Source organism: Gymnogyps californianus, chromosome Z (assembly GCF_018139145.2).
Source record: "Gymnogyps californianus isolate 813 chromosome Z, ASM1813914v2, whole genome shotgun sequence".
Lineage (NCBI taxonomy): Eukaryota > Metazoa > Chordata > Aves > Accipitriformes > Cathartidae > Gymnogyps > Gymnogyps californianus.
In genome coordinates, this window is record NC_059500.1 from 69127167 (window position 1) to 69153042 (window position 25876).

At 40.4% G+C, this 25876-nt stretch overlaps 1 protein-coding gene across 1 annotated transcript; it reads right to left on the bottom strand.

Annotated features, from left to right (window-relative positions):
* Window positions 1-219: 219 nt before the first annotated feature.
* Window positions 220-23390, bottom strand: C7 (complement C7). Its single transcript, XM_050912912.1, has 18 exons — window positions 23266-23390; window positions 22917-22972; window positions 22080-22155; window positions 21001-21142; window positions 20058-20199; window positions 19097-19235; window positions 18316-18450; window positions 16883-17126; window positions 16105-16218; window positions 15516-15682; window positions 14299-14527; window positions 13561-13732; window positions 13102-13189; window positions 11574-11706; window positions 10373-10564; window positions 7922-8018; window positions 2806-2990; window positions 220-888 (listed from the first exon to the last, which is right to left on the bottom strand). Exons 1-18 carry the CDS (start codon window positions 23269-23271, stop codon window positions 710-712), a joined length of 2496 nt encoding a protein of 831 aa, XP_050768869.1. The 5' UTR covers window positions 23272-23390; the 3' UTR covers window positions 220-709.
* Between the last annotated feature and the right edge of the window lie 2486 nt (window positions 23391-25876).

The following is a 25876-nucleotide window of genomic DNA, read 5'->3' on the forward strand; positions in this document are numbered from 1 at the left end:
CTTGCGCGCACGGCTTTTGCTTTACCTGTTAAATTGTCTTTATCTCAACCCACAAGTTTTCCCACTTTTACCCTTCTGATTCTCTCCCCCATCCCCCTGGAGGGGGGAGTGAGCGAGTGGCCATGTGGTGCCTAGCTGCTGGCTGGGGTTAAACCACAACAAGGCTCAACAACAGGCTCAGTGCTGTGCATACTGTTTACTCAACTGAATAAGGCACAGTAGGAAGAAGCTACTTTATTAAAGGAGAAGAATCACACTTCTTAATCTGTAAAGCTTATTCTTTTTTTTTTTTTCAATTTAAATCTACTCAGTGCATGCATATGTTTGTGTGGCTTTAAGAAAAATGTATTTACAATGTCAGACACTGTAATCCATCACTATAAATGCTACTTCGGCAACTGCACTTCAGCAATATTTTTTAATTCTGATGGAAAAGCAAAGTAAACTTGCCAGTGCTAAGTCCAGGGCCTAAGCAAGAGCCCTGTCATGAGTGGCAGTGGCAAGTGCAGCTCTGCCTAACAAAGAGCCTCAGGCCCTGATTCAGAGCTGACCAGAGTCAAGGCACACAGTCTCATCAGCTACAGTGGACTTGACAGCAAAGCTTACATTTGGTAGAGCAAGGTTCGAAGCATGTCCTGCCCAAGAGTTGACACATTTTGACATATCCCATGGCAGTAAGCAAAATGAACCATAACATGTCTTATTTGCTCTATGCATCGCAGGGCCTTATGCTGACAAGAGTGACAGTCTGCCCCTGGCATTTGAGCCGCCCAGCCTCGCACTCGGTCATGGTCCGGCGGGTAGCAGAGCCGCTCACTTCAGCACAGATCTGGATGCCTCCCTCCTCACACGGCCCTTCTTCGTCACAAACACAGCTGTTGGATTGCGCTAAGCAAAAGCACACAGGAAAAACACTCAGGATGGCATCCAACTCAACAAAAAACAGACTAAAGTGTTTCCAGCAAAACTGTAGGATTGACAGCAATTTTCTGGAGGGTGCTCAGTACAAGAAAGACATGGACCTGTTGGAGCGGGTCCAGAGAAGGGCCACCAAAATGATCAGAGGGATGGAACACGTCTCCTGTGAGGACAGGCTGAGAGAGTTGGGGTTGCTCAGGCTGGAGAAGAGCAGGCTCCGGGGAGACCTTATTGCAGCCTTTCAGTACTTAAAGGGGCTTATAAGACAGACGGGGACAGACTTTTGAGTAGAGCCTGTAGCAATAGGACAAGGGGTAATGGTTTTAAACTAAAAGAGGGTAGATTCAGACTAGATATAAGGAAGAAATTCTTTACAATGAGGGTGGTGAAACACTGGAAGAGGTTGCCCAGAGAGGTGGTAGACGCCCCTCCCTGGAAACAGCCAAGGTCGGGTTGGACAGGGCTCTGAGCAACCTGATCTAATTGAAGATGTCCCTGCTGATTGCAGGGGGGTTGGACTAGATGCCCTTTAAAGGTTCCTTCCAACCCAAACCATTCTATGATTCTATGATTCTTTTCCTAACCAGAAGTAACATTAGCTGATATTCAGGTTCAGTAGAAAAACTGGAAGTGGAAACAAGTGGTACACTGCTGGGGCTTTCGCTGCTTGGAGAGGCTGATTGTGCTTGTGGGAAAAGCTTGCTCAAGGTGCCTGAGACACTGCTCTCAAAGCCTTCTCTGATGTTACTGCTTGAACCTGTTCCTGTTTCTACTACTCCAGAGTCCATACAACATATAAGATAAGAGATCTGTCCTTGGACAGTAACAAACTGATCATGCAGACACTTACAACTGCTATCTTTATTTACATAGAGGCAGTTTCACTAAGATCAAAGGACCTACTCCTACAAATAAATGTGCGTAGTTGTATCGGTGACAACAGCTAAATAATCAGAGAATAATGTCCCATCTGAGAATTATTTTTCATAACTGTGTCTTTGTTTTGGTGTGGTATGTTTATTTTTTTTTTGCCTGTGTTTGTCTCTGCTGAAGCTTCAGCCAGTTTTGATTATATTTCTTTTGTTATTATTTTTGTCTGTTCAACCCTGTTAGACAAAACAGATGAAGTCCTATCAAGAAATCTTTTTTATTTTCAAAATATGACAATAACTGTGCCTCTATCTGGGGTACTTCTAAAAACCTAATTTACTTCTTTATCTTTCCATTTCCGGCAATCCTCCATTAAATGCAGTGTAGTGTAGGACACTCAGGGAAGTTAGATCAGGGAATTGGAAAACTTCCACCGCAGACAGATTGCAAAAGACTGGGACTATTTACTCTGAGGGAAGAGACATTTACCTTCGATAATAATATGAGAAACTGGGGATAGGCAGTGAAGTACAAACAAAAGTAAGCAAGCAGCTTTCCTAGATAGTATAGAAAAAGACATTCAATTCCTTGCCAGTGACTTTCAGGAAGTGATTAGCTATTCCTATGGGCAGTAAGGACTCCAACAATTACTGTGTTAAGAAATTTAAAACAGGTGGATACAGTGAAAAAAGAGTAGGGCAAGGGTTTCACCCAAAAATTCCAGAGGACCAACAGGGTAACTCACTTAACAGGGACTAAGAATAAGCTTTTCCTGTAGATAGTGCATTTTGTTATGATATCCTGTGGTGTTTTCTTTTCCATGGTTAGACCTTCCTGCCATGTTTGGACACCAAACACTGGGCTGATGGTTTGAACTAGCTTAGCAGTGCCTGGTGCTTCTGGAAGGGTCTGGAGATACCATACCGGGACAGACCTATAGCTAATGCATAACTAGGGATAAAGATTTCATTTTGGTCATATAAAAAATTTTGCTTACAGTTGTGAAGAATCTCTTACCATTGCATTTTTCCCATGAACGGCACGATCCACATGATATTTCAGCTGCCTGAGGTATTTTGCAGTTTTCTGCATTAGTAAGAGAATATTTTCTGCCCATGCACTCCAAGGCATGCATCTTGCAGACAGTTAAAGGTGTGTTTCTCTTGGTTCTTTGATCTGTAGCACAGGTGTCCAGGGAAGGACTGAAAACAAAAGCAGGGATTGCGCTATTTAAAAGTGCTTTATCTTGAGACCTTTTAAAAAGAGCTGAGGGAGTGGAAAACATTCAGGGTCCAGTTCCAATTTCCCTGTTCATTGAAGTACATCCCAAGAGTGCAGCAAGGGAACTCGAGACATAGACATATGAATAATTCGGACTCCTTCCTTTTCCACAGGACACTGCACCTCAGCAGAGCCAGGACCTGTCCCCTCTGAAGGACAGGGATATTACTGGGTATTTGCCATTGACCTCAGTAGCAGGGAGAGTGAGACGTTAGTTAAAAAGAGTTCAGATCTTAATTATTCTCAAATATATTACACATGCATGCACCTAAGTACACACATAGAAAATATTTCATATACATATAATGATATATACACACATACAAATATATTAAAATATTTTATAAGTATTTCTTAATTGTAAGACATTAGAATATACTTAAAGACCTTTCCTCTGCTGTCCTTTGAAAGCCTCAGTTTTTACTAAATGAAATGTTACGATCCAACATCAGACACCAAAGATATTTCTGGAAATACGCATACACCTCCACAGAAATTTTAAGAAAAATCTGCTCTATTTATTCAGGGATTTTCCTTGTTTATTTCTGGCAATTCAGATATTGTTCTAAAACACTCACAAAAATTACCTTGTAAAAGTGGTAATAACAATTCTTGGACAATCTTAAACAGTGTTTGCTTTGGGGACGGTTCCAGGAAGTTGTCATCATTTGTGTTTCATGCTGTAAGTGTAGGATGGCAGGAAAAAGCCATTCCATTATTTCTGGATTTTAATCTCAAGACCCAGGCTTCTCCACTTGTTCTCAATGCAATCAGTGGCTTCTGTGTGAAGTGAACAAAAAAAGTGCCTCTCCAGAGCAGGGCATGCCTGTGCTTTCCTGGATGCACTTTACAGCAGGATATGAGAGAGCAGAGATATGCTCCCAGGAGATGGAAAGCTTTGAAATATAGCTCCAAAGGCTTATTTTCAGCACAGCTCCTCCTTTTCTGCTCACAAACACTCCCACAGAAACTTCTAGTGTCTGATGGGTCAGTTCTGAGGGTCAGCCTCAGCTAAACAGGTGTTTGGTGGGGAGGAGAGGCTGATGAGGAACAGGCAAATGGCCCTAATGAGCTTCATGAGGCTGCCTGAAGGGGAGGGTAACAGTCCCTGTGAAAGTGGCTTGTCAGAGCAGGGAAGAGGAATTTGGAAGAGGGAAGGTTTAGTAAGAAAGTCCTGACTCAAACCTTGCTCACTTGCTGGCCAAGTGTTAAGGTAATTTTCTTTTTTTTTTCTCCTTGGAATTAGGAAGTATTTTTTGGTAGATCTATAAATAAGGTACTGAGGAAAAGTGCCTGCTCCAAGCTTTGGGAATGGTTCTTCAAGAGATGATTTTGAAGCCTCTTAAAAGAGCTGGCTTTACAGAAAGTTTAAACTACCTGTAATATAGTGCACCTTTAGGATATTTAAAATCTGGCACAGAGTTCATCAGCTGAGCTTGAAAACTTTGCTGCATCTACCTGCAACAGAATATGTCTTCAAAGATTATTAACTGTATTATGTCTCCTACTTAAGTTAGCATCCTCAACTGCAATGGGTCCCTTAACTGCTGTGCTTAGTCAAAATACCAGCCACTAAATCCCTAGTAAAGCTTGTTGCCTGAATTTTCCTTAATGTTCTTTTGTTAACATAAAGAATGAGGTTAACCCTCTCACTCTGAGGCACAACAAGAGGACAGCCCAATGGATATGCAGCACCAAGCAGCTGACAAAGGAAGCCTTTGCATTTGTCTGCATTATATTGTTTGCTTGTCTGGCTGCACAGCCTATGAGATAGTGGTGCACTGATTTATGATGTGAATATTATCTTTACAGACAGATGTATAAGAAAAGCTTAATCTTTAAATATCATCTTAAATTTGGAAGAACAAAGTGTGATCCAGGGAAAGTATCTAATCTGTAATTAAGTTGTTTATTATGTTTAAAATTGTTCAGAGGCCTTCTTTATTTGCCTGAGTGATAAATCTCAATATCTGAGTCTTAAGGTCAAAAACTTGTACACAAGGTAGCTTAATTTAGCTGAAAAGATGAAGGCCAGACACAAGTGCACTAATCTGTCTGCTTTACACCACTTTAGCAACCCAAAAGAGGGGAGGGAGGCTGATTTAACCAGCTGCCGAAGGTTGAACCCAGGGAGTTCATGGTCCATGTTGCCAGTCTCTAGCTACAGTATAATCCTGCAAGCTGTCTTGAGAGTGCTTCACATATTTGCTATGGCTGGGTCAACTGGGAGAAAGCCAATGGAAAACAACATGTTCAGATGCATAAGAAAAAGGATGGAGAATCTGTACTCGTAAGAGAAATTAATAATTTGCACTCACTGCTGAGAAAGAATATTACAGGCCTGGGAGCACCACAGCAGTGCAATAAAAATTATTAGAGGCAAAGAAGAATCGTTGTGTAAAGTCAGTGTGAGAAATTCAATACCTTTTACCTGAAAAAGAAGGCTTGGGTAAGAACGAGGTTTTAGTTAAAGCACATATTGTGAGAAATGAAATAGCAGATATAAGTCAGCGAATACCTTCTCTCCCTTTCACCTACAATGAGAGGCAGGCAACTTTTGGTGAAACTAAAAAGTGAAAAATTCAGCATGCTGGAAATGATTTTAACTTCTTAAAATTATATTCAAGACCATAAGTTTTAATATAACACAGGCCAAGAACTCTTAGGAGAGACTTAGGTGCTATGCAAATAAATGTGGGGGGAAAAAAGAGGAGATAGTATTTAAAAATCATCAAATCTCATGTTTCACTGTGGAGATAGCCTTTAGCTACTGGAGGCTGAGGTTTCATCTGTATTAACACACTAACTGTGCTCTGACCCCTTCCTTGCACTATGGCCAATTCTATTTGCCCCCAAAAGACGGGGACCACATCAGACTGTCTGTTAGGAATGGTCCCTGACCCTAGTAACTCCTGCACTGTGCCTGGGAATTGGCCCTTGCCAAAGCTCTCCCTGGAGCTGCTTTAGCAATTTAGCAGCTCTGGTGCCCAGGATCATTCCCTGGCTCTAACTGATGAGGATAGGTGTAGCCTAAGGCACCACGTCGTGAGGGACAAATTACCCCTCACCAGCCTGTTGTGGGTTTCTCGTGCTGTCCCTGGAAGTCTCAGTTGCTAGTCTCCTAGAAACTGAAAGGATGTAGGGTGGGTCTGAAACCATGGTGTTCCTGAATTCCCACATAAAGTCTTGTTCCCAGCTCTCTTCTGAGCAGAGGCTGCTGCTGAAAAGTCACTGCCACAGCAAAGCAAGCCAAGTTACTTCTGCTCTCTGAGGAAGGACCAAGATCTGCTTACATGCCTTACTCCTACAGCCTTAACAGGCTGGCAGATTAGTCTGCTTTGACGGCTGATGATTTATCTTTCTATTATTAGATGCGTTATTTCAACACAGTCTGAAAAGATGGCATGAGGTAACAGAAATGACTGTTATTTATCTTCCTGCCATTTTGAACATAATCACAAAAAATAGAAACAGGCAAGTAGTAGATTAATTATAACTGAAGCCTGAATGCATAACTGAATGTAGTTAATGTAACTTCCAAGGTTATTGTGACTCTGCAAAGGCCTTCCCTAGCATTGTGGACTCCCCTTGTATTCTATGTAAGTAACATCAACACACCCGTGAACCAGAGGAGGGGTTGTTGCCCCACTTTAATGAGTATTGAGACACAAAGAGTAGGATGAGATTATTTAAAACATTTAGGTGCTTAAGGACAGGAATAGGGTCTTAGCAGAGTTGTTACAAACTGGGCACTTATCCTTGCATGCAAGACAATGGCCTCAGACCCTAGGGAAGTTCCCAGTGGATCTACAAAACCTGAATTAAGCTCACTAATTTTAATTTTGAGATGTTTAAAATGTGCTAATTTTAGCTTAGAACCAGAGTCACCATGCAGGGCACTCTTGAACTATGTGGCTGATAGAAAGTACACATCCTCCACTGAGAAGTTCTGCTACCTTGAAATCACTTGAGATGACTGCAAAATTTCTTCCTCCTAGTACACGAGGATAAGATAAATTTGGTCTGTTATCCTGGAGTTTCCAAACTGCTCAGCTCCTGCTGTGACACGAACCTGGCCAGATTTCATATCCAGAGCTCACACCCACTGTGTTGACTATATATGAGACTTCATCCAGTCTACACAAACCAGCCCAGATGCTGGAGTGCTGCGCTCTTTGGCACATCTGCCCCTCAGTGCCAGGTGGTCTCAGGTGTCTTCTTGTCACTCCTCTGTTTTGGTTCTGTTACCTCGATGTTTAGCAAAGAACCGAGAGAGTTACTCATTTCCTTACATTTCTCCTGCATTGCTTATTGCAGAATATAGGCTTAGATCAAACAGGAAACAATAAACTCTGGTCTGCAAGTTATGAGGTCAGGAAAGGTGATGTGACTGGTCTGTGCAAACTGCTGTGTAAATGGGAGATTAGATTATTGTGCCTTTCATAACTCTTCAGTCTCTCAGCAGGGAAAAGAAATCTGCTTTATTTCACTAGCTTACTGCTTTGATGGTTTATGTCCCAAGGGCCTCTGTTCTAACTTTTCCTCAATCTTCTAAATCTTCAAAATATCATTTCATCTTTTTCCATCTATTTCACAGATCAAGTGGAGCTGAAATTATCCCTTCACCTTCTGTCATCCAACCAAATTCCATCACTGCTAAAACCCACTGACAGCTCTGACAAGGCAGGTAAGTGATGAACAGGACATTGATTGAGCTGTAAAGCAAATAAAGTACAATGCCTCCTTCTCATATGAGTAAAGCTTTCTCATCTGTCATGGACTGAAGACTTAAGAAATTTAATTGGTCTTGAATAAAGTGAGAAAGTCATTGCCAAATTCAGCCTGAACTTACCCACACTCATAGGGCATTTTGCACACACATTGTGACTGATGCACTTTCTCCCATGGCTGACATTTAGGCTCTGTCACTTCTGGTTTCACACTGGGCACTGAAGTAGGAGAACACAGACAGTGCTATTAAGGGTCAGAAAAACAAGGGCTGTTAAAGGTTTACTCTGAAATTATCCTATCAGTTGAGCTTAAAAGGCACTGAATTATACAACCATGACATAAAGTCACATCCCGCTTGTTCAATAAAAGTATCTACTGAATGGAAGGAATCAGCACTATTAAAAAGATATGATACACCTTGCAAGGTTACTGTCCAGTAATTTATCCATGGGTCATGAGTCAGATGGAAGGAGACAGGTACTATGTTCAAGCTTAAATATTCATCTCATTTCTGCAGGAGCTGTTAGTTTCTGCTAAACTTAGCAGTGCTGAATCATAGCTGGCAACAGCTTTATCATTAGGTTTCAGAGTTACTGTCTTCACTATTGTCACTAGAAAACCTAAGGCTCCAAAGTCCTATGCAGAAATGTGAACGTGAATATCTTTATACACTGATGGTAATGAAAACTACAAGTTCCATCATTAGTCCTCAATCTGCACTAACTTTAAAAATAAAAGCAATAATGATTCTTGGGGAATTTTTGTGATTGTACATATACTGTTCTTTGAGTGCTGAGTTGTATTCCAAGCTTGAAAATGAAATAGGCCTTTGTTAAACATTGCTCTGGAGATTACTGTATCAAGTAAAAGCAAGACTTTGCTAAATCCATACGGACACACTTTCTGAGAAAGATTTATCCTGATTTGTTTTTTAGATTAGGTGTCTGTAGTTTCCTACTTTAACATGAAACTTTAATACCTCTGAACATTGTTGCCTTTAAAAAAATTTTTTTTAAAAATCTCCCTTATGGATTAAGACTTGCTGAGCAAAGTAGGCAGGCAGAAATTGCCAGAGAAGGGGAAAAAAAAAAAAAAAAGAGTTGCAGTGCATTGCAATACAGACAGCAGGCATAAACCTGTCTTCCTGCAGAGGGGAAATTTCCACCAAAAATCACTGCGTTGCCTCCACCCCGGCGCTGTTGGTTGTATAGTTGACTGTTACCGACCCTATTGCTGACTAAAATACTCTCATCCAAACGTATGTGTGCCACTGTGTCTGTGTATACATATCATCTTCTTAATTTTTACCCTTCTTATCTCATATTCCTTGTCTTTTTAACTGTAGTTCTAATTGTTATTCTAATCTAATTGTTGTCCCTTTTTTTCTTTTTTAACTTTTGTACTAATGTAATGCTCCCATACAGCCAGGCACAAACTGTTTCTAAAGATGGAAGCATTTGAAACTGGTTCTAATTATTACTGGAATTTGAATACATGATGTAACAAAAACCCATGAAAATCAGTCACTAAGGCTAAGCCTAAGGAGTAATTGGCAACAGTACTTCAGCAGCAGTAAGCTGTTTATGTACAGTGATGTTATTCCTTCTGAAATCCTTATGCTTCCTGTGTCTGTGGATACGACAGTGGCAGGTGACTTACACTGGGAATCTTACAGGACCGTTGCCTTTTGAGGTCTAAGTCTGACTGTCACCTGCCTCCTCCCTCAGGTCAGGCAACCTCAGGCAGCAGTTGGCTCATAAGGAGAGGACAGACATGAAATGTAGGAGACATGCCTAGTCTCTCCCCAGGGATATGAGAACATCTGGGACCTTGGGTGAGGATGTGACTGGCCTGAAGCAGCAAGCTGCTTGGATGTCTGTATGTCACTGACCAGCATCACGGCAGTGCTCAAGAGAAAGCCTTGTCTGCCTTCCACAGCTGGAAAAGATGACTTAGAGCTGCTGTATGCTATAGCCTGTTTCCCTCTCTGCCAGTGCCTGCCAGTATCAACCCAGAGCTTAAACAGCTGTTACCATGAACTTGAAGCAGCATTTCCCCCTTGCTTCCAGTTCCTGGAGATTTACTCCATATCAGCTATGTGACTGTCTGATGAGCAGAAGGAGCTATCAAGCGCTGTCCCTCTCTGCCATGAGAAGCTGTGGTGCACTGAACAGCTTCCAGATAGAAAAGCTGTATCTCTTAAAGTTGCAGCTTACACGGTGGTGGTGTTATACAACATGGGTGGGAAGTGAAGTATACTTGGATGGCAGAATAGGCAGCACACATCCCAGGCAATCTCTTAAAACATTGTTAGTAACAATACTTGATATCAATAGGGGAATGGGAAGCAAAAAGCCGTGAGGCATCCTCACAAGAAATGTCTTAAGGCATCTGGTTTGAACAGCCCACAGAAAACACATGCTCACTTTTTCTGTGCTTCCTGCTGGTGATGCAAGTATGGCTTCTCTATCGCTATATGAGCTATAGCTGTGTCTATATCTTACCTACACAAGCCATAGTCTGTCCAAGAAAGAAACTCCTGTATTGCACTTGGAGGGCTGCAATGGCTTACCTGGTCTCTTGCACTGGATAGTCTTCATGTCAGGAGACCACTTGAGACTGGGCTCGCACAAAACGGAGCGTGCCCCTTCTAAGTGCATGCCGTGTGGACAAGACAGAGTTATTCTCTCACCAATCTCATACACAGGTTTCCATGGCTCTCCCTGCAAACCCCCCTCCAGGTCGGGCATGAGACAAGCAGTTTCTAAGGATTGAAGCATTTGAGAGAGCCACAGTGAATCAGTGGATTGCAGAAAGCAGTCACATATTTTATCTTCTCCTAAATTACTTAACAAATTGAACAGTAAGATTAGCTGATTTTCCTGTAAAGCATATTAAGCATGTTAGCACAGGATATTAACTCACACCAGCCAAACATGTGCAATACCAAGGACAGAGTGACAGTATCTTCTCCTACTGCCTGCAGGTCCAGCCCTAGCTTGAAGAGGGCTTTTCTGTTCTTAGGACCCATGCTTCTGTTGAGGGTTCATACTAGAGAGTAACATCCCTGTAGAGAGAGGTCGTACATACAGGACCCTGGGAGACCATGCAGTGATACACAAAGAGATGGCGTTTAAACAGTGTGGACTAGCATTTGTGGGCAGTCAGTCCTGGTCGGGAGGAAAGGATGGTGATGAACCGCAGGTCTGAAAATTCCAAAGTCTATATGATCGCACTCAAAGTTGATTCACAAATAAAATGTGCAGGGAAAAAAAGAAACCCTAATGGTTACTGACCACGTTAGAGGAAAAGAGTGAAGTGGGGACATCATCCAAGACGTAAAGTGATCCTTGGAGTTGCATTCTTATGACAAGGCAGTTATTTGAGAACTTTGTGGTTGCCCACTGCTGCCCGCTGGACCTTTTCGTCAGTTGGCTTTAGACACAGACTCATTCCCATGGTTCTTGGCTATAGCCCCAGGACTGAATTAAGCAACGAAGTTTGTTTCCACAGGAAGTAATTCCTGGACAGGAATTTAGTTTCCCTCACTTCCAGCCTTCCTTAAAACCAGACTTTATGGGCATGTTTCTATTTCAGTATTACAATATGTAGATTCAAAATAAAAGTCAATTTAGACCTGATTATGTCTAGGGAACTGGGAAATGCAGGTGTGTATTTTTCCCCCATTGTTGTTGGAAAGCAGATGTTCAGAGATGTTTCACTGGAATTCAGGAATGGAGTTGCATTTCAAAACAAGAATCAGTTAGACATACCCTGGCAATATCTGTCTCCAACTTGCCACTGTAAATTACTGCCACACTTAGCAACAGGATCACCAACAAGAGAATATCCATGTCTGCAAGCATAAACAATGCTTTTCCCAACAGGGTATGAGTTTTCAGCATTCTGAAAGAAAAGGAACAGGTGAAATTTTGGATATACAATCTAAGAACGACCAACAGTGTTGAACTCCCTTTGATTCTGGGATGCACTAGCTGAGGACAGTGAGAAGTATTAATGCCACTTTACAATGCACCGATGAGAGTGTCTGGAATACTGGGGGCAATTCTGGTTATCAATAGTCAGTAAATGTGATCAAAATGGAGATGATGCTGCAAATAAGTTGGTAGAATATTGAATATTTGGGCTATCTTAACTTAGCAAAGGTAGGGTTAAAGTTGAATGTACCCTGCGGCAGGGGTCTGGCAGTGGTATGTCAGTGATGGAACAGCGCTCTCCTGCCAGTGTATAAACTAACTGCAAATATGGCTGTTATCAAGCATTAGAGGGGGAACATAAGCTCTTGAACAGCCTTCTGGGGGGATCAGTGGAAAGTATATGGCTTTGCTAATTCATAGGATGGCATGTTATCAGCTTGCTAAAGGTTAATGTGATATGGTCACTCAAAAAAGCTGGACTTGAAGACACAGGTCTTTTCTCATTTTATATCCCACTCTCTCCTTAGGAGAGATCTTATGAAAAATTGAGACTGCTCCACAAATTGCAGGGTTTTACCTTTACTTTGTGAACTAAAAATATCAGTATAGGAGACAACTATTGATTACCCCCCCAAAAATCACTGGCAAAGAGGGAGTACAAAATTTTGGATCTTGCCTCAGGTTGCAGTTGTGCAGAGGCAACTAATGGATTTTGAACTAATCTTTTTATCTATACATTGAGCAAAAAGACTCTAGACAGCCTCGTAATACGGAGAAGGCATAATCCATTCCTCCAAGGGAGGAATTTAGTCTCCCTCGTTAAATAGGCCCAAGTTACAGTCAGCCAAATACCTTGCCATATCATAGATTCACCAGGGAACAAGAAAGTGCAATGGTGAGCTACAGGGTGTAGAGTGAAGATTCCTATAATCTGTCTATAAGTTTGCTATGGCCTTGCTGGATGACCTTGGACAGTTTACTTTCTGTGCTGTTTTTTCTCTAGTTTCCTGTGCTTCAATATGTAACTTATGTGGCTCGGAAAATTTTTAATACGTGTACAGGATAAAGGACAAGTAGATTACTTTTCTCTGTAGGTACCATGGTCCAGAAAAGCAAAGATTTTGTTCTGGTTTCGGGGTGGGGCTTTTTTTATTATTATTATTTTTTATTTTTAGTAAGAACTCTTCCCTAATGTCATGTAAACTGCAGCCAGGAAGCAATGCTGAGAGAGCTGCTATACAGTAGCTCTGATACTGAGCTTACCAAGATAAATACAAATTTGCAAGTGAATATCTGTATTAACTGTAATAGAGACACTGCAGGTAGGGATAGGACATATAACAGAGTATTAGAAATAACTTACTTGAACAAATCCATTTTCCAAGAGAGGAGGAGGTGAACAGAATTCTGTAGGAGTTATGGATAAATCAAAACAGTGTGGTTCAATCAAGCTATGAAGAAAACAAAAGTACGATTTGGTTTGAATTTAGTCTCCCTTCTTTTCAAAATTCTACAGTTCTCAGTGAAGCCCATTTTCAAGACTATTATGCATCCCATTTACATCACAATTATACTTAAATCAGGCACTGCCAGGCTATCTGAGAGAGTGCTAAATAGAATGGTGTCAAGTTTACTGGCTTTTACCCCATTTCCTACTCTCACCTTGTATCAGATTCACAGCTTCTGAATTTCATTTTGTTTCAACTTAATATGAAAGCTCAGTAAGTGATCTTCTCCCTGAATTCAATAGCTTATGCACCCTTCTGAAATAAATTTTTAAATCTTCCTGTAGTCGTGCTCCAAATGTTTTTTTTCTGCTTACCGAAAATGCTGTAACTCTTCATCTTCGCATGGTCTGCTTTCATGCTGCTCTCCTATGCAGACCTTCCCACCGCCACGTGGGGAGGGGTTGTTGCAGGTTCGACTCCTTGATTTCCTTCCCCCTGAACAAGGACTCCAGGAAGACCAGCAGCTCCAGTGTCCATCAACAACACCTATGCAGCATTTGGGAATATTTCACATTAAACCACTCTGTAAGTGTTTTAAAGGCATGGGTTTTTCAAAGCTAGTGATGGTCCAAACTGTGCCCTTATAGAGAATTCCAGATTGCAATGATCTAATTTTTCACCTTTCCCAAACTTGCCTTCTACATAAGTATAATTCCATGGAGTCTATATGTCATCAGAATCTGAGAGAACATAAAAATAGCTATCAGCTACAACTAATTACAAAACTAAAAAGGAAATATTTTTGAAGTTATCAATACTTATTCATTTAGTATATATACTTATTCATAGAAGGTTACATTTTGAGTGGTTAGTATTGTCCTCTGCATTTAACAATAAAACCAGTTCTTTGTTAAGTACTGTTTGGACACATTAAGCAAAGACTCAGGCTCAGCATGACCCTCCTCATGCTGTACGTCTGCAGCGATATCTGACCCAAGCAGCCACTGCACATCAGCCACTCATTCAGGTTGTGCAGCTGGACAAACAGACTCTGGAAGCAGGAGAGCACACTTTACCACTTCTAAAGTCTCACAGGTTTAAAGAGTGCTGACCTGGCTGATCTTGCACGAGAGTTCCCAGCTCACAAGCTGCTCCAAAGGTGTAAGGCTTGCAGTAACACACACACTGAGTTCCTTCCACGGCCGCCTCACCACCATTCTGGCAAGGCTGACATTTGCAGGGATCATTTTCAGCCATATATTCTTCAATGGCTTGTTTTAGGTAATGCTTTTTGACTGAGGAGCAGGGCACTTCCTTTACCAGCTCATATAATGGTGTTAGCTACACATAGCAGAGAAACATTTATATTAAACAGTTATAATTGGGATATAAGAGTTTATAAGCACATTTCGTCATGCAAAATAATTTGTGATGTATGCTCCTGCACATGGGAGTTGACAGATGCTCTAATTTACTAGCAAGCTAGCTAAAATCTTATGTTAGTATTTAATATTAGCCTTTTTCTGAAACGTCAGCTCTGCTTAACAGAATCCCTTAAGGCTAGTGGTAGATTAGTCATGTTGAAACATATTTGAGCACCAATGTACAGCAACCCGAATTCTCACCCACCTATTTCCAGCCTAAAAAGCTGGACATTTAAACAACCCATTATGGTATTTCATTGAACAGTGATTGAAGGTAACAATAAGTGAAAACTTTTTGCATTTCTGTTGCCTATTTTATGACATTCTGTGCTTTTACATTTAATTGAAAACTTCCTGACAGAAATCTTTTGGGTTTATACTATTCTTCAGCATGTGGGCAGTTCCCAAAAGGGACTTAGACAAGACAGCAGTGAATATAGCCATTGCCAACTTTGAAGTATCTGGCTTCCAGAATCTCCAGTTATGCTAAACTTCTGGATGCAGAGAGAAAGAGGAGGGATAAAAGGGATACACAGAAGTTGGCAAGCTGAGTGGCAACCATACAGACCTGCCAATATGCATTTCAGGAAAGGGGCTCTCTGAAATCTGGGCTTTCTCCAATGCTAGGGTGACCCTCTATTCTTAAGCAGAACTCCACTAAAGTCACTGAAGGCTGGTAAGATTATAGGTATTGACCTGCCAAAGGACTTAGATTTGTGATACAGCTGATTACGTTAGCTTCATGACATTTTCTTCCTCTGAACTTTTGTTTTCTTTTTTATAAAGTGATCTGAAAACAAAATGATTGCAGACTACAGCCTGATTAATCACCAGCTATAGCTTAATCATTTCTCCCATTGAAGTGATCCCATCTGCTCATTTCTGCTTCAGGAAAATAGCCTTACCTTTTGTTTAATTACTCTGGGATAGTCTGTCACTGATCTGGCCCAAAAGGAGTATCTCTGACTGTTCCCAGCAGGATTATTCAGCTCTAGATAACTAAGGCCAGCAACAGCACCTGGGCTTCCTCCTTCTATGTAAGGGTCTCCTTTAATCTTATTACCACTGCTTCCTGTAGATTCAGGATGGGAAATACAGAAAATACCAGCATTGCTATATTAACAAATGAAAATAGAAACAATACATGCAAAAACTATGCTAGCAAGTAGTGAAAGGACTCATGAGTGCAGATCAACCATCTGTGCCTGGATCAAGAGCTCCCACATCGATAATATATAAGAAGTATCTCGTTTTGCAGGTGTCTTGGCAGCCCTGACTTAGGATGTCCAGAAAAGTACTAGTTACTGGGAAAGCATTAGCAATGACTGATGATTGTTGGAGAGCCTTTTAAACCAGGCATTTGGTGTCTGGGTTCAGCATGTTAAGATAGAGTTCAACAAAGCTATCAACACCTGCTCCTCATTTTGACAGCTATTTAGGAAGAGATGAAAGATGGAGACATGACAACTGTACGAGTCACTGTTGAACATTTACCTGAAGAAGTCTGAAGCAGTTCATCCAGTTTGGAGCACTTTACTTTCTTCTTTTTCACAATGAATGCGTTCCAGCCTGATGTGGTGCACTCGTACATGTCTGTTATGCTCATACCTGCAGATAATCGATCCATTAACAATACTGTACAGAGAAAGTGTGTTGGATTAATTTCCAAGTTCCCATTGACTTGAGATGTCATGAAGTACTGTGCCTAAATTAGAAAGCAACTAACTAGCATGTCCTGTGGGAAGATCCACGTGTTGCTAAAGCCTATGGATGGAGGCTGAGAGATGGGAGGTGTGTCTGGAAAAAGTTTATTTTCATCTCTTTTCTCAGCAGTCCCTAATTCTACAGCACTGTTCCACGCTGAGTACCATTGTACATGTTACTCTGGTGTTTACTCTGTTTGTAATTTATACTGTTTTACACAGTTTTACCCAGCCTTCACCTCCAAGTAACTTTTAAGCTTTAACATTATTTGAGATTTAGACTGGCACTAGAATTCAAGTTTAGCCTGATGAGGTCCTGAACCAACTATAAAATCTTTGCTACCCAGAGCACTGCAGGTCACAGATGTGGATCTGGAACTATGTTGTGGTTTGAGCACTTTTTCTAATCTTCTTTCTTTCGCCCGTGAAGAGAATATAATGACTAGTAGAAATCTCTTACTTGATTTTAGATATTAGCTAAGACTAAATACCTAAGGGAGAATATGCACATAAATTTTTATTCTTGTTTATTCACTTTGTTTCTTGTAACAAGTACTCTAGTACTCTACCTTCTGCTTTCATTTTGTCAGTATCCATATAAAAAATAACTTTGTAATGTCCTCCTAGAGACCCAGAGTGTAAGAAATGAGTCCCAAAACGTTCAATAAGTCTTCGGTAGATGTTGTACTCATAGACGACTGGCAGGTTGGCCAGTTCCTTCCAGAAAGGCTCCGCAAGAGTGAGAAAGTCTGGGCGGTTGTTAATAAACTGAGCAACTTCCACACTGTTCTCAACAACCATCAGCTGCTTACTCTGGGGGAAGGAAAAGACGTCAGTCATGCTCCATGTCACTATCAGGGTGGTTCCTACTAGCCAGATGACATGCACATTATATTGGCTACTAACCAATAGCTTTACAGAGCTGTTAGATATGTCTAAGCAACTTGGTGAATGCAAAAAGAATACCCTGAAGGTAGGAAATATCTTTTGGACCTTTATTTATAGTTGCTGCAACATCTTTCTTTTCCTCCTGTGTACCTGAAAACTAGCATAAGGACACATAAGAAAGGAAAATATCACTCTTCAAAGCTAATGGTGGTTTCCAACACCAAAAGCCTGGCAGTAGCAGGTTAACAAGCCTTGTCTGAAAGCAAATCAGAGGCACTAGAGAGGTCTTTTTTGCACCCTGTTTTGTCTAAAGGAGCCTTTCTTTGTAAGGGGTTCTAGCTATTTTGAGGATGCTGCTGAATTATAAAATCCTATATGCCTATACAATATTGTTCACCTCAGCCTCTCGAAGTTGCTTTTAAACTTTTTCTTTGAACTAGGTCTCAAAATATGCCATTGTTAGTGTGGGAAAATGAGCTTGTCCTCTGTCAGCTTGGGGGCCATAAAATGTATAAATTTGTTACTTGATTTTATTGGCTATAAGATAGAGGTTACACTTCATAATTGAGAGTTACTCTCAAATTATTTATCTAATGCTCCTTTTTAAATAAATCAAAGGCATAAGCACTGTGACCTCCTGGCTGTTTAAGACACCAGATCTCTCTCTTAATGGAGTTCTCCTAGTGGAAAATGTATTCTAAAATAAATTAACTTTGATGGCAGAATTACTTCAATTTTTTCACTCCAACATACTGACAGAGGTAATAGAAAAAAAAAAGGGCAGTAAATCATTAGAAGAAAATGGAAAAGATTAATTAATTATGAGAAGAAGCCAAAGTTTTTCTTCCTCAAATAGGGAGGAAAGCAGCTAGTAAATAAATAAATTACTAACAAAGAGGTAAAATGGAGAAAGTAAAAACAGCAGCCCACCCTTCTTAATTGATAACCAAACCAGTGATCTCTTCGTAAAGGTTTTATGGGATTTTTCTGTCATGTACTTTGTGCCAAAAATATCTGGATAAAATAAATATTTACATCTCACTATAAAAGCACATAAAAAAAAGATGAAAATGTTTGTGCAAAATACTAAGCCACAGTAACAACTTATACATACCTTCTGACTGTGTTGCAGAATTTTATTCTGTGAATAACTGTGTCCACTGTTTGATCTTTCGTACTTCTCTGTGTGTTTCATATAAGACCAGCTGCTGTTGAAAAACTCATAACTGAAATCATTCTGAATTTTAACCTAGACGATGAAAGACAGAATTCTGTATAAAATGCTTCATGAAGGACGTTAAAAATGATAACTTAGAGAGTAGAGCAAGTCCTTCCTGATGCAAAAAATCTGATGTGTTTTTCAGGGTGAATCCATTTCAGATTTCACAACAAGTACTGAACACTATTGGAAATGCATTACATATATATTTTTTTAATATAGTTGTATATTAAGTATTTACATTATGAAGTAAAGTACATTAAAGATTGCTCAGCATGCTTTTGATAAATGTGAGACAAACCAAATCTCTGAGACAGTGACTTCAAACAAGGCATATCTTTGGAAGATCTCCACGAAGCACCCCAAAGCCTTGTGCACATAATATTTCTTAGGGTGATTTAGGCCACTACTTATGCTAAGGAGATGGCTTTACATTCAGTCTAACTGTCAGAGAATTAGAAATCACATCGAAGGAATTACAATTTTTTTTCCTTTCATTTTAGGAAGATATAGACCAGTTTGTATTTCAAAATGATAAGCGACTACAGAGCGGGAACAGGTGTCATTCAGCTGCGTTTAGGGAAACCTACCTGCCAAGAGACCCCACAAGCTTTGCATCATTCTCCCAGTTTTAATCATGACTCTAAATATGAAGCTGTGCTTAATGGAAACATACCTGGAAAGTATAAGCAAGAATGCTTTCACTCAGCCTGTAGTATTCTCTTCCATCGCCGCTAAAGACCTTTCTGCATTGTCCTCCAAAGCTTTTTGTATGAATCACTCTTCTCCTAGTCTCACTAGTAACGACATCAAAACTACGAGAAGAAAAACATGAAAGACCATTAAGACAGAGAGGTAGCAAATTATTTTACAGGAGGCAAAAATTACAGAGCCATTATAACTGAATGGTGTATCTGCAGATTAAGATCATAAACTGATTTACCCAAGAAAAGGCGATATCAACTGATAGACTTCTGTACCTGCAGAACTGCAGGGTGCACAGCATGTTACACTATGGAAAGCAAAATGTTGCTCTTGATTTGTCAACAAAAATGAACACATATCAATATCTCTTAACATTAAGACATTCATATCTATCATAACTGATTTTATTAAGTTTTATTGTTCCAGCAATTAATGCAACACAGAAACAACAGGGCATCCAGCCCCAAATGTTTTTGTACTATATCTGAATTATATCGCATACCAAGTGATACAACTATGCTAGAAAAACTTAAGATAATTATTTTGCTAGGTTGTAGATGGGATGTATAAACAGAAATCCATATGGATCCACAGTACTGAATGCAACAGCAATGAACAAAAAGAATGAGCATTGCTGGCTCATTTTTTCCATGCTGATGATCATGTGTTATTGGTTGACGTTTCATTTCCTATCTTAAAAGATGTTTTTCAATAGCAGGAATGAAAGATAAAAAGCTTTATTCTGTGCTTCAGATTGAAGGGCCTGTACTGAAGCCACTGCCATGATGGAGGCCGTTGTACTGAATGCTTTTGCATATGGGACATTTTACCATAGGCCCAGTAAGCCTATCTGTACAGCCAGAGCTTGTAAATACAACAAAAACGTAAATGCATTTGGCACCAGTACTGCTTAGCCTGGCACAGAACATTACCCTGTTCCTGTAAGTTCTGAATTCGGAGGTGTTTTATCAATATCACATACAGTCGTCTTCTCTTCACATCGATCTTCATCTGCACCATCTTCCTCACAATCCTGATCTCCATTGCACAAAAGAGATCTGCTAATGCACTGACCTAAATCAGAACAAAAATGCACAGGGAAAGAAGTGTTTTTCATTTAAAAATAAATCACCTAAAATCAAAGCAAAAGTCTCACTTATGTACTACATTAATTAGCTTGTTCTCTCCCACAATGAACAGTCTGTGCCCAGGAGGGCTTGTGAAAAAACAGTGAATGTAGACATAAAGAAATAGTGTATAGTATACTTGAGGGAACCACAGCCATTCCAGGCTTACAATATATTAATAAAACAGTTGACTTCTAGATCCTGAGCTTTCATCCTTTGACCCTATCACTTGTGATTAACTGTGATTATCTCTCTGGTAACACCAAAACATGTTTATCATGTTCCTCTGTGATAAACATCTACCTACTGAGATAACGTGCTTTTTTGTGAAGGTGATGGAAGCTGCTTGGAGGACTGTTTTATGGAGCATTAGTTCCCATGACCCAGGTGATTTCCAAGAGGTTTGGATATAGCCTAGAGCAGCTTCGAACAATCACATCTAAGGTGGCATTCCTTAATTACCTTCTTGTAATGAAAAAAACTACTCTGGGGCAAATTAGTAAGGCAGAATGACTTAGAGAGGCTACCAGGACTACAGCATATTATCTCCAAAGCTCTGGAACACTCCAGATGAAATTAAAAACGTGCGTAGTCAAGGCTGGAAAAAAGGAAACATTCTCCTAAATCAAATTTATCTGTAGGTCAAGGGTTCTGCAAAGCCATTGCCCATGTACTAAAGTTCAAAGATAGCAAGGTTGTCTTCTTAACTTTATGACCAGAAAATGGTGAAAAAGGTCTTGGATGGTACCTGAGAAACACCTGAACCGATCACCACAGCCATCCTCTGTTGGGCATCCCCTTGTGGGGGTGCATGGTCTTGTTTCAAAGGCATCCCCTGAGCAGGGTTTTCCCCCATATTGGCCATAAACTGCTACTGTCCGTCTCCGAATCTGAATGCAAATCAAGGGAGATCTTAGAAAATCCAAATGCAAAGCAGGAGTAGTTTACTAGTGTCAAGACAATGCTACTACTCTACTGCTGTAAGGAAATGAGACATTCACTATTTTTTCAGAGGACAACCACACCAGATACTACCACAATATGGTAACAAACTCTCAAGTTAATAGAAAGACAGCTATTTTATCTATAAGGTCTTTAGACTGATGCATAAGCTTTGCTGGTTTGTTCAAAAGTCTAATATGTAACTGAAACCAAGAGAAAGCTGCTGACAAATTTCAGTTTTGTTTTGCATTTTTAATAGGACTAATCATGCCTGATATGAATTTCTAAAGTTCTTCAAAGTAAACAATGTCATTAAGGAAGATGATAAAATCTAATATCAAGTGGGCTACTTTTTGCTTCAAAAAAGAGTAAGTACTGTCTCATGGCACATCTTTAATTTTGACTAATCCCTCCCTAATTGATGCAACATTGAAGTAAATGAGCAGGAAAATCAAAAGCAAGTGTCTTGCACATCAATAGAGTTGCACTGTAGGAATCATCAACTTGTTTTCATTGAGGATAATACTTTGCAACTAAGTTTTCTTTCCTTGAGATGTGACTCCACTAATGAAAAATCAGTGGAATTGGTACAAACCAGCATCAGCAGAGGAATGTCTCAGTTTACTGAACAGTTCAGTTGAGCTTTTTGGAACTATCACCAAAATAAAAAGTGTACAAATTATTTTACAACATGAATATCATAGCTTTGAAAGGGAATATATTGGGGACAGACTGGAGGATTTCCCTTCTGAGTTCTTTGTTCTTCAACCTTCTCGTTCTGCTGGGGCTTTTGTCTGACACGTGATTTGGAGTTTTAAAGATACACTGGAAAAAAAGCATATGCTTATGAAGTCATGAGTACAGAAAAGGTGTGTCTGTCTATACCTGTTTTTGAGTACAGCCATCGCACTCGGACCAAGGGCCAAAAGAATTCCAGCGGCAATGGACTGGAGGGGAAGGGCTGCTCCCATAGTATTTTTGCATTTAAAAAAAAAAAAAAAAAGAGAGAGAAAAATCATCAGGGATTTCCATCCATAAGCATTAGTGCAAAACTTTCCTGAACAGCAAAGCAGGCCTTCAGGAACAATTACGGGTATGATCAGGCTCCCTCTAAAACCACCTGGATTTACTTTTTATGTGTAAGAATGAAATCAGTCCCAGCTTGGGCTTTCTGGTCACTGAAAAGAAGAAACTAGATACGTTCACCTAGCCTGAAGATCAGCAAGGACTTTGTGCAACCGTAACACAAGCTTCAAAGACCAGCTTCACATTGCAAAGCAGGGAGAGGCCACACTGTATCTGGAGATCCGCAGGGAGCTGCCAGGGGCTGTGTGTGCCACCGTGTGCAGCGGACCTTCCCATGGCAGCTCTCAAACAGCCGGTTTGCCAATGGGAGGCATTGAGTGTGCTACTTGCCCCCAGGATCAGGGCTGGCTTGGGGTAAACTGTGCTGTGTTTCACAGATGTGCGTTGCTGTGGCTCACACCACCGCTGTGTGCTCTTTTCCCGAAGGGCGGCTGACTCCTCTGGGCAGAGATAAGGGACACCATAATGCCTCACTCTTGTCACCACTGATGGCAGTGGCAGCGCTGACTGCCACTGAAATACAGGAAATACATCGGAAGATCCCTTTAAGCCCTGCCCCACGTCATGCACCAGAAGTTGTCTGTTAAATTATACATGCTTAGTCTTCAGCACGTAATATACTACAGAAATATTCACCTGGCAAAAATGGAAAAGAAGCCTGAAACTTCCAGCAACAGAAAAATCCCCAGCACCTGAAAAAGGAGGAGCAAAAGCAAACTTACTTTGTATTTCTACTTCTTCCTTTAGCTCATGCAGCTGCTCAAACTTCCTGCAATCTTTACGCTAGTCAGCTTAAGAAATAAAGGAGAGTGTCACACTGATTTTCCTCAGCTTTGTTGTGTAAGCTGTTGTTTTTTAGTGTTCTTCTCTCCTGTAATACTGCCCAATTACATTTTCAGCTAACCATTTCTCCATATAAATTAATATTTCATTGCACTTGCCATATTCTCTTCATCAGTACAAATTAAGTAAGCAATTGTCTTACCTTCATGTTAGATGAAATACTCAGATATCCAGCAATTACCGGGGAAAATGCACTTCCACTCAATTCAGCAGCCAAAGCAGTCAGTCAGTCTGTCTGCTACTGTATGTCTCCTCTCACTCTGCCTTGCTATTCTGCTTTTCTTTCCCTAAAAAGGCTGAATATTGCTGAGGAATTTTAATCTTAACCCATCTAGTCCTCTCCAGGGACACAGCCTGCTTTGGGAGCTGCTCAGCGTTTTCAAGACATATAAATCAAGGCTTGAATGTACTGACAGGGGCTGGCACAAAGTTGTGAAGAGCACTTACTGGAAGAACAATCGTCTTTTCCTTATCTTTTCTCTCAGAGTTTCTTTCCTCTGAACAAGACTTTTCAGAGATCTCAGGCCAGTCCTGGTGTCACATACACTACCCCACAGCTGAGTACCCAGCTTCAGTAGGAAGAGCTGCTCTATAATTAAACTGATGTTGCTAAGGTTTAATTCTGATCACAAATTTTCAGTCTCCACTTTTGCAGTCATGCTGATTTTGGGGTATCAGTTCTTACACTGAAAATCAGCTTATGGATCTGAATGCAAGTTTTGGCCAATTCTGGCATGCTCCTGCCTGTGAAAGTCTTTGTGAGATCGTACACAGCCCCTAGTTTCAATGACACATCAACAGCTGGCTTTTTGTGGGAATGCTCCTACAGAAGTAAGGGCACTTCACTTTCTCCTTCCTCACCCTGCCATGCCCTCTTATATTTTCTTTTGAATTTTTTTCACTTTCCAGAGCTGATCCATTCCAGTAACAGCAAGAAAATGCCACTGCTGGGGAAATTTACATGAATGTATCCTAGTGGAGCCTGGGTGAAGCCCTCATGGAAAAGCAGCACCCCTATCTGAAAACTGTATCTCAGATACTACATCTATTTTGATAACAGTTTAACACTGTCCTCAGAAAACTAAATGCTTCATGTCACAGCATCACTACATGGTGACTTTCAAACCCTGCACTTTATTGGCATAGTCTGCTTTCCTTAAGAAGATGCCTAGATCTTGGGTCACATTACTCCATCTGTGTGAGCGATGCGTATGTCCACTCCTCAGAAGTTAGCAACCCCGGAGCCAATTTAGCTAAGTCAGAGCCTGTCTTTGGGACTTTTCAGGTTTAGTTACTATGGATCTCTTTGATAATGTAATTCATATGCTTTCATCACCTCTGTACATATTCTATTGCTTTTGATTGAAATCCTCATGCTCCTATTAAGTTTTATGACCGATTTGTGCAACATTGTCAGTGGTCATTTGCCTATGAAGGAAATGATTAAAATCGAGTTGAGCCCTTTAATAGCTGGCCCAGAATACGGGAACTCTGAAGAATATTTTATCTCTCCAAACATATGTCTTGATCTTGCAGTTAGCTGTTTTAATAGCTTAGATAGCATTTTCACTTTCTGTAAGTACATCATTAGCTATAATAACCCTTAAGATAAAGATATACTGGAATTTGCTCACAAACAAAACATGCAAATAAACGTAAAAGAGGACAGACACAGCTAGCAAAGAAAGTGGTGGTGGGGGTCTGCACTTAACTAATGGGTAGTAAAATCATTGATAGTAAGGGGTATCATATTCAAATGAGTTTATATGGATGGAATGTCTTCTTGCAAGAAGCATTTCAGCAAGGCAAAAATGTTGCTTTGGCAGATGCTGTATAATAGTTTTTTAGCACACATTTTCAGGTACCTCAGCCTAAAGACTTTATCTTCTTTCATTTGGAAACAGGATCCTGCTTTTTTATTAATCCTGGCTTCAGCAGTAACAAAAGCAAAGAGGCTGAACCGCCAGGGTGCAAAACAGAGGGAGGTTAGAGCTGGACTTGTGTTGTTCCTCGGACTGCCAGTCCACAGGTGCCATGGCACTTTACTGGTTTGCAGTGGATGGATGTTCAGTCTCCTCTGCAATAGTGGGACCGTGCATGGTTGATTCTTCTTTGATTTCATAGGGTACTTATAGTAACTTTTTTAGGCTCTGGACCATTTAGATAGTTTCCTATTTTTGTGTGTTATTGATACTTAAAGCTATGTGCAGTTGCATGATAATCTACTTACACTGTAATTTTGTGATGACGAACTATGCAGCACCTAGCGCATTCCCAGTCTGACTGATAGGCACTTCTACAACAACATAAATTATAATAAAAGGCCTGATTGAGGGACCTCCCCAATTACTTCCCCTGACTGCATGGTAGTGAGGGACAGAGTGTAACTTACAGAGAAGATGGGGCTGATTTTCCCTTACTGTTAGTGAAAATGGCAACAATCTACTAACCATTTTGCAGTTAAAAATGTGTTTTATTATAGCAACTTCAAGTTCTTGATAAACTTTTCTACTATCTATTCAGAAATAAACTGTCTTAAGGCTTAAAAATGATGTTTTGGGGGGTAAAAGAGGAGTAGTTTGAGAGACACAAAGGGTTAGCCATAAGGCAAGGCATTTCTTGTCTTGCACCAAATGATAATTCTAGCACAAGAATGATTAATGCAATGCTTCACTTGCCGGGCTAATGATATTGTGCCTGGTCTGGAGACAGCATGAATGGTATTGTCTGTATTCTACTTCACACTAAGGTCA

Coding starts and splice junctions, on each gene's coding strand:
- C7 (XM_050912912.1), bottom strand. Junction 19,236..20,057: donor TCAGAACTTACAGGAACAGG/GTAATGTTCTGT, acceptor TTCTTCTCGTAG/TTTTGATGTCGTTACTAGTG. Junction 13,733..14,298: donor TCTCGTGCAAGATCAGCCAG/GTCAGCACTCTT, acceptor AATGCTGCATAG/GTGTTGTTGATGGACACTGG.